The 9,194-nt window shown below is 39.2% G+C and overlaps 1 protein-coding gene across 1 annotated transcript; it reads left to right on the top strand.

Annotated features, from left to right (window-relative positions):
- The first annotated feature begins 729 nt into the window (after nt 1-729).
- SST (somatostatin) lies at nt 730-2,200 on the top strand. Its single transcript, XM_047697824.1, has 2 exons — nt 730-988; nt 1,830-2,200. Exons 1-2 carry the CDS (start codon nt 851-853, stop codon nt 2,040-2,042), a joined length of 351 nt encoding a protein of 116 aa, XP_047553780.1. The 5' UTR covers nt 730-850; the 3' UTR covers nt 2,043-2,200.
- Nucleotides 2,201-9,194: the final 6,994 nt, after the last annotated feature.

The following is a 9,194-nucleotide window of genomic DNA, read 5'->3' as shown; positions in this document are numbered from 1 at the left end:
GTTTTGAGGCACCAAAATGAAGTCAGGCTCACTTTTTAAATATTTAATATATTTTGTCACAGAAGAAAGGCAGGCAGACCAGAAATCTTGCAGCTGCTGAGAAAGTGGGATGGAGGGTGAGGCTAAGGTACTTTCTCCACCATTGTAGAGATAACTGAAGTTCTTTTAGAATCCATCACGTCTTAATTTCCAAGACTTTTTCACAGAGATAATGGAGAAAGAAATGATTCACTCCTAACATCCACATTCCATCTCAAATCTGTTTTTAGAAGAATGATTCTGAATCCCCCCTTCTCCCACACAAATACTTCTCCATTTGTCTGACCCTCTTAAAATGTTTGAGTATGATGAAAGACAGAGTTGTCTGGGTACATTCTGTGTCTGCAGGGGTGTGATGGAGCATTTGCTTCTTCCAAGGCTGGGGGTTTGAGTGTATGTGTAATTTAGTGTGTGCGTGTGCATATGTATGAGTGAAATCATGGAATGTACGTGTGCACAGCAGTGACAATATAAAAGATTGTATAGATACTGTGGTATGTGTAAAATCATGTGGGCCTATGTGGGTGAAGGATTATGATTTTTTTTTTTTTTAAGTAAACCACTTTGGATTGTGTAGCCTCCTCTTACTTCTGTGATTGATTTCACGAGGGTAATGGTGCGTAAAAGCGCTGGTGAGATCTGGGGGCGCCTCCTCGTCTGACGTCAGAGAGAGAGTTTAAAAAGCGGGGAGCCGGTGGAGAGCACACAAGCCGCTTTAGGAGTCGCGAGTTTCAGAGCTATCGCTGCTGCCTGCGGATCCTCTCCTAGAGTTTGACCAACCGTCCTCTCGCTCGGCTTCCCCGGCGCGGAGATGCTGTCCTGCCGCCTCCAGTGCGCGCTGGCCGCGCTGTCCATTGTCCTGGCTCTGGGCGGTGTCACCGGCGCGCCCTCGGATCCCCGACTCCGTCAGTTTCTGCAGAAGTCCCTGGCAGCTGCCGCGGGGAAGCAGGTAAGGAGATTTCCTCGACGTCTTCCCCTCCCTTTCCCGAATCCCTCAATCTTCTCTTAGCCTTTACCCTACCCCTTTGGGTGGATTTAGGAGGTGCTTCTGAAGAGTTTCGGAGCTCTTCTGGGTCCCTCAGCTCCCAAAGCTCTCAGGAAAACTTTTGAAGTCCAGAATCTCCTCTTACCTCTCTTTTTTCCTGGTCAGCGCAGTCGGTCACAGTTCAGGTAAGTTCTCTGGCATTGAAGAAAATCCCAAGACCGGGGTAGCTGAACAGGAAGGGATGAGGCAGCCATCCGGCAGGGCTGAAAGCGGAGGTGCTGGCCCAGGTGCTGAAAAAGAGCGGCCCTCTGAAGGCTCCCTTCCTGAGGAGTTCCTCCCTCCAGGTTGCTAAAGGGCACCCTGCAGACAAAACACAGTATGTTTAAGATTGTGAAAGGTCTCATTCTCCACAGTTAACTTAGCAAAAACGGTAAGAACAATTCCAGTGTGTAGCTCATGAGCTGGGAATTGAAATTGAATTAAACTGTTGGCACTGTTTTATCTTTGCAAAACTGTATTAACAATCTTCTATTTCTGTGTGTATGCGTGTGTTACATCTATAGAGGCAGGAAACATGCAGAAACATTTGAGTATTTTTAGTGTATCTGTGTAACTCAGTGATATAGGAACTACCTTTATTTTTATATCCTCAACTGATTTTAAGTGTGCAAAAGTGCACAGCTGTGAAGATTGGGTTTGGGGTGTAGCTGAATCTGCTTTCCAAGTTAGGCTTTGCCATTTCTTTTTCTCCATCACCCATCATCATCCTCATCTCTTCTCTCTATATCCTTTCTACCCTCTACAGGAACTGGCCAAGTACTTCTTGGCGGAGCTGCTGTCTGAACCCAACCAGACAGAGAACGATGCCCTGGAACCTGAAGATTTGTCCCAGGCTGCTGAGCAGGATGAAATGAGGCTGGAACTGCAGAGATCTGCTAACTCAAACCCTGCCATGGCACCCCGAGAACGCAAAGCTGGCTGCAAGAATTTCTTCTGGAAGACTTTCACATCCTGTTAACTTTATTAATTATTGTTGTCCATACAAGACCTCTGATTCCTTTCCTCCAAACCTCATCCCTCTTCCCTAATCTCCCAGTCCTCAGCAAGACCCTTGCATTAGAGATTGAAGACTGTAAATACAAAATAAAATTATGGTGAAATTATGAAAAACAAAAATTTGATTTCTCATTGTGTATCTTTTTGTTCAATAATATGGGATTAGTTTCAGTTGTGATTTCAGTCAAGTTACTTGAGTTAGGCACTCTAAATCTCACAGACATAATATTTAAAATTCACAGTGGTAATAAAAGTTCTGCCCTAAATGGAAAGCCTTATAGTTTGGGTCATTTCAAACAAATAATTTCAAATAACTCTATGAATTCTAACTTTAACCCAGTGGCAATAATTGGATAAGGCTGCAGCAAATATCAATTACATATTAAATACAATTAAAATTAGATATTGAAATGAGTATTTATGGGTAAATGGGTAAGCAGGCTGAGATATCTAACTATCCACCGGGCTAATATGTAAAATACATGAAAAATGGAATGGAGGAATCATTTAGAAGCTGAGGGAAAGAAGCTGGCTTAAATAGCTAAAATGAAGTATTGAGCCTTTAACAATTGTTTCTTATTTGTGGACATTTATCTACAGAAACACCACTGCCTTTATATCTTCTTTGACAATCCTCTCCATAACTGAACACGGCTAAAAGGCTGCCCATATTTTAAAAGGAAGCTCTTAAATTTTTTTCTCAGGGGAAAATATTACTTTTGTTCTAAATTTTCAGATGAGAGTAATATGGGTTGCAAAAAAAACATGTGTATTATTTACCCAGTGAATGCTATCTATTGAAGGTATTGGAGCACAATATTATAATTGCAGGGTAATTGAAGAAGAGATCTCAAGCCTTCTCTTGATTTGATCAGAGAAAGCATCAAATAAAAATGCAAACTATAATAAAAATAATACATGCTAGCTAATATTATTAATATTATAATGACATACTGAATGGTACCACTCAAGACAGAGATTAAAATGTTGCTAATTTAACTCACAGAGACTCTAAATAGATGTCCCTTCGGGGAAGTCTGTTTTAACTGTCAACTGTATTTCTGAGTAGCTGCAGTAGAACAATAAACCCAATATAAATACATAAACTCAATATAGATCCCCATAGTGTGAGCTTACTGATGGCAGCGTATAAACATCTAAGAGGGACTTTATAGAAAATATTTCTGTTGGACGATATACATTTTAATATGAATGTGGCTTAGCAGAATTAATTCCTGAACAGCTGATCAAACAAGAGAGAATCTGAGCCACTTTACTAATCTCTGTGAAAATAGAAGACCCTTTGAGGTTCTGGTGGATCTTTTATTTACAAGACATTTAGGAGGGAATTAATGTGTGTCCAGTTAGGAGATCTGTCTGTGTTAAACGCCTTATGTACATCTGGTTACCAATCAACTCAGTGAAATAATAGAATCACATTATTATGATTAAAGCACAGAAGAGAATACAACTTAATTGTTTTCTTTGCAGCGCATAGATTGTATGAGTGCCTGGGGATCTTAACTTTCTAGTATCATCTTCAGTTGTCAATTCCCAACAGCAGTATGAAAATAATTGGCAAGAATTATGCAGTCGTGAGCCTACATATATATTTATTCTTTATTTAAAGCCTAAACTGAATGGAGCATTTGATCAAGGTTAATTATCTTTCAGCCTCAGTTTTACCACCTTCACAAGCAGAGGGTTATACTGGGAAAGAGAGTCATATCCCTTCCAGATGTGACTGACATTCTGTACTTCAACACTGACAAATGTGCCAGGGAGGTACTGAGTTCTTACATTTTAATTAATAAATGGAATATAGCTCTTTTTTAATATATGGAAGTTTTTATTTTTTACTTCCTATCTAGTTCATTTGCATTCTTCCTATGTTTGATTCACTGAAAGAGTCTAACATTCCAGCCTGTTTATCAGCTAGCCACAATGAACCATTTAGGTTATATTTTCCTTCCTCCCTGCCACAGCCACAGACTTCAGCAATTCTCAACAACCTGCTACTTCTAATAACGGGAGGGCTTGACTAAGGTACTCCTCTTTTCTGGACCTTAGTTTCCCTATCTAAATATAGGCATACTAATGGAACCCATTCCTTAGAGTTATGAGGATTCAATAGACCATGTATTGGAAGTTCGTAGTATGTAATAAGTAGTGGTAAACATTGAATGTTAATGGCGGTAATTTTGTTGTCACTGGGATATGCTTTCTAGCTCCTCTTTCTTTATTTTTGCTGTGTCTTGTCATTTCCACAGGTCCAAATGTAACCCAACAGTCAAGATTTATTTTATATTCTTGCTTCATAAAATTCTTTCTTTATGCCCTCGGTTGGGATAGCTCCTTTCTCTGAATACTTAATCTGCATCTCTTCCATGGTGTTTATTTATCCCTTCTTACCCTTTATCATGACAGTATGAATGTATGTAGGAGAATAAGTATTTGTGTGTAAACTTCCGGTGAGTAGATATACATCTGGTTCATAAGTATAGTTCACTCAGTATCTCATAGAATGCTTTGTACATAGTAGGTTCTCAGCGTTCATTAAAGAATAAATGGTCCATGAGGAATCTTAAGTGACACAAATCTCTATTTACTAGGTGACAACATTCTTTCTTAATGCTTTAGTTGGCAGGGGAAAGTGACATTACTGGCTATTCTATGTGATGCTGGCATGACACTAGAAAGATACAGCATATGGTTTTGATTTTAATAGCCATAGCAGCATGCGATTAGAAGACTCATCCATTTTGGAAGCTTCAATTAGTTTAGCTTTCTTTCTCTCTCTCTTTTTAAAAAAGATTTTATTTGTTTATTCAACAGGCAGAGATCACAAGTAGGCAGAGAGGCAGACAGAGAGAGATAGGAGGGGAAGCAGGCTCCCCCCCGAGCAGAGAGCCTGTGTGGGGCTCAATCCCAGGACCCTGGGATCATGACCAGAGCTGAAGGCAGAGGCTTTAACCTACTGAGCCACCCAGGCGCCCCCAGTTGAGCTTTCTTTAACCATATTACAAAGTTCCCCCGTTAGGCTGTTGTATCAACCAACCATGGGGCTTACATTTACCAAGAAAAGATTCACCAACACTTCTTACACATTTGTGATTTCAAGATCATGCACATTCAGGTTTGATTCTAATGCAGCACCAATTATTTTGGCCTTGGCTCAGACTATTCTCAATATACAGATAATTCTATTTTATGGTGACATAAAATAAACCTTTAATTCTAAATGTCAGACACGGAAGAGGGCTCAAAGGTCATCTGGTGCTCGCTATTCATTTTATTGAAGGCTGACATAAGGAGAGGTGAAATTATGTTCCAAAGCTACCTAGGGAGTACCAAAGGTGCAGAGATGGGGCAGAGATGGGGCAAAGCCTAAATTCCCCCTCTCTAACTTCTTATTCTACTACACTTCCCCTAAGTAATCTGCACATCTAAATAATTGGTGTATTTCTGATGTGAATGGTAACTTTGTCCCTGAAATTTCTTCACCTTCAGCTATGCAGCAGACCTGCATCTGAGAGAGGACAAGGCAATTGATACAAAATAGCTTCCTATAATTATAGAAAGACATAGGAAGAAACAGTTAACAGTATTGATGAAGGGGAAAGAAAACTCAAAGGAGATAGTCTTTCACTTAATTAGCCCCCAAAAGCAAACAATGAATCTGTCTTAGAATGAAGATGTCAAGGCTGTCCCAGCAAGTGGTGGGACTCTCACTCACACCAAGGAGATGGAATTGGGCCTGGAGAGGCCATCTTCAGAGAAGTCAGGAGCCATACCTACAAGACTAGGCAGCATACACTTCAGGGACCACCCCAAATTCTTTAGGAGTGAACATGAGTGCTTTGATTCCAGAGGCACAATTTTTCATTACCTAGAATGTGCCTCAGTGTCAAAGGCTTGCTGGAGACTGGGAGAGAATTTGTATGGCGACGTCTCTGTTTTCAGGGAACTGAGTCTAGTAGGTAAGACATAGTCATTAAAAATGACCAAATACTATAATGGAAGTTCACCTAGAGTACTAGGAAAGAAAAGAGGTGTCAGCAACTCCCTCTTTTCTTTCTTTAAGTTATTCTTCTTATTAGTTTTTAAATTATGGTTTGAAGGTCTAAATGCTTTTATTCTAGATGGAATTAATAAATTATACGTCTAATGATATAAGGCACACTTTCGCAACATGATCTCAGTTAGGTTTGAAAATGTTAATACTCTTTTACGTATGAAGAGGCCGAGAATCAGAGAGTTTAAGTAATTTGCCCAAAGATGTTACCAGCTGGTTTTTGGTGGAGTTGAAACCAGGTTGCCTGATTTCCAATCCAGTGCTCTCCCCACTATATCTTAGGGGAAAGAAGTGAATTACAGGGAAATCATGACTTGCTGGGCAAATTGAGAGCAGTTCAGCTCCCGACCATCTAAATATAGCTCTTTTGTATATAACACACATGGATATTACTTCTTCGTTATTGTCAGAGGAGAAATGGATTTAGGTTCTGGGGTTGAGATTTGGTTTTGTGACCTAATTAGGGGCATTGTTTCCAAGGAACTGTTTGCCATCTTTCCTTTCATACGTTTAACGTCATTGTTGGAGTTTTGTTAAGTGAACGAATAAACAAACAAATGAAATTCACAACCTCAGATTTAAGCACTCCTTTTTCTATTCAATTCCTCACACACAGGTTTCACAACAACTCAGGCTTGGGCATTTTTCCCCTGAAGCAATTACAAATCTATTAGTCCCCATTTTTATTCTACAAGCCATGGAATCTGCCTCACTTATGACTAGGTAGTGGCCATATCTTCCTACCTCTGCTCTTGTATGTATATCTTGTGAAAAGTGGTCTTGAGGCTGGGATTTGCAGACCCGAGAAATTTCATTGAAATGTACAAATGAGGTCAACTTTTGCTAAGTAGGCTTTTATGCCACTGAAGCTGATACAGCTCTCAAGGTCTCAGATAAATATTCTAGGTCACGTAAGTACTCTCTTTCCTATGTTTCACACATCCCTGGAATAGCGTCCATTAAGACACTGAAATTGTTATCCAGATATGAAATAGTTTTATTAAAATAAGCAATATTTCAAGGATATTCAGGCTTTTAAAGTAGAGTTCAAATAGTTAAGAAAGATAATGCATTCTCAGTTAATTGCTGGTTAATTATATCTTTCTTGTATAAAAATATAAAAGTACATTTTCAGTTCCAATGCTACATTAAGGTCAGATGGCACACTTTAGGAAAGAATGCATTAAACTACACTAGAATTGCTGTCCCTGGCAAAAATTTATTGACTACAAAATACACATTAAGAAAATCAAGATTTACAAATTTAACTAGAACATAGCTCTTCCTTCCTTTTTTCCCATCAACATTCTCCCATTCACTCCCCAAAACAAGGACAAAAGGCAATGATTTTACCAGACTTCTCCCCAACATCTTCATCATCATTTTTTTTTTTTTGTTATTATACATGTAACAGCATGGTGTACTCATAAGACCACGCAAGGTCTATAACCTTCACAGTGTCTTTTGGAACTTCCTGACTCTCATGCTTTTCCTCTCTTGTGATTTACCAAAACACGTATTTATGGATCACCTGTTTGTCTTTGGAGGGGGCAGATTCCTGATGTCGCTGCTGCTGTCCTTCTTCTCCTTTTTCTCCCCAGTCCTTTTCTGATGCCCATTCCCTCCCTGACAGTAGCATCTTGAATTGTTTTGGTGTACTGTCTCCTGTGCTTGTCAGCCAAATTGGACAAGATCAACTCCACTTCCAGCCCAGTATTGATCTTAGAATGGATTAAGTCTTTTAGTATGTACCATCCCATGGTCCTAGACATTGGTTCATGGCTAGGCACACGGCCAATCACAGTAAATCTTAAGACTCTTTTGGGCACTGTTGGGACATATTTTTCTGCTGATTATGTATAAAGAAGGATGAAAGCTTCTGTCAATCATATTGAGACTGGCAGTGTTGTCTGAAGGTCTGCACTGCAGAAGGCACAGTGCAGTCATGTAAGGACAGGGGGTCATTGGTGACTTTGTCAAAGTATAGTATTAAGCTTATCCCAAATGATAACAACAGCAACATTTTTATTGTACTTATCATATGTATGATCTAATAAATTCTCCTAATTTTTAAAAAAAGAGTTTAGTTTTCCTTTATTTTAACCAAGACTTTCTTATATAGACATTAATGCTACCTCATATTGTTAGCAGTGTGTGTGTGTGTGTGTGTGTGTCTGTGCATGTGCACACATGCACACTTGTATGATTCCATGGTTATGTCTTTGTTTATGTATCTGTAGCTATTTATGTTTTTATGCTTATCCTAACTTCCCTATTAAAATAAAAATTCTGAGAGGAAGAAGTTTAGACTCTACTAGACTGTGTCTTCTTGGAAGCCCATTATGTCACAGGCTTATACCAGTTTCTTAACAGATATTGTTGATAATAAAGGTGAGAGTTGGTTACAGTTGCTTAATCCTTTTTAATTTATTTAAGTATTATACAAATGTTATCTCATTAAATATTCATACATTTTATAATTCATAAACTAGGCATTAGGGCAAAGTTTATACCTCTGCTTTTTTACAAATATAAAAACTGGTGTTCAGAGTGTTTGAGTAACTTGGCCAAAGCCATAGATGACTCACATGGCAGAGCTTATAAAATTAAATGTAGCTCCTCTGACAAATCAAGTAAAGCTGCTCAACCATTTCAGTTTTAGGGACACTCTGATCAATTAAGCAATTTTAAAGATCTCTGAAGATCAAACTTCCTTGATTCCTGCTCTCATTCTGCTGCTTGTTATGGTAGGCACAAGTCCACTGCTTGGTCCCTCACATCTTAGGATCTCACCCCACCCACTGGATTCAGGGAGTCCAACTGTCATCTTCTCATGGACTGTAAGTAGGAGGTGAATGAGTGGATATTACATGAAAAAAATCACTGCAGTATTCTGACATAGTGTCCTTATTTTATCTACTCTCTTGACTTAGGGTTTCACTAGGAACTTCTCAAGTCCTCTGACTTGAGAAGTATAACATACTGGGGATGAGAACACTGTTGACCATACCTTGAGGCCTTCCCTGAGGAGGATCTACC

The sequence above is a fragment of the Lutra lutra genome, chromosome 1 (assembly GCF_902655055.1).
Source record: "Lutra lutra chromosome 1, mLutLut1.2, whole genome shotgun sequence".
In the NCBI taxonomy this organism is placed as follows: domain Eukaryota; kingdom Metazoa; phylum Chordata; class Mammalia; order Carnivora; family Mustelidae; genus Lutra; species Lutra lutra.
This window is presented reverse-complemented; position numbering and strand designations above follow the sequence as displayed.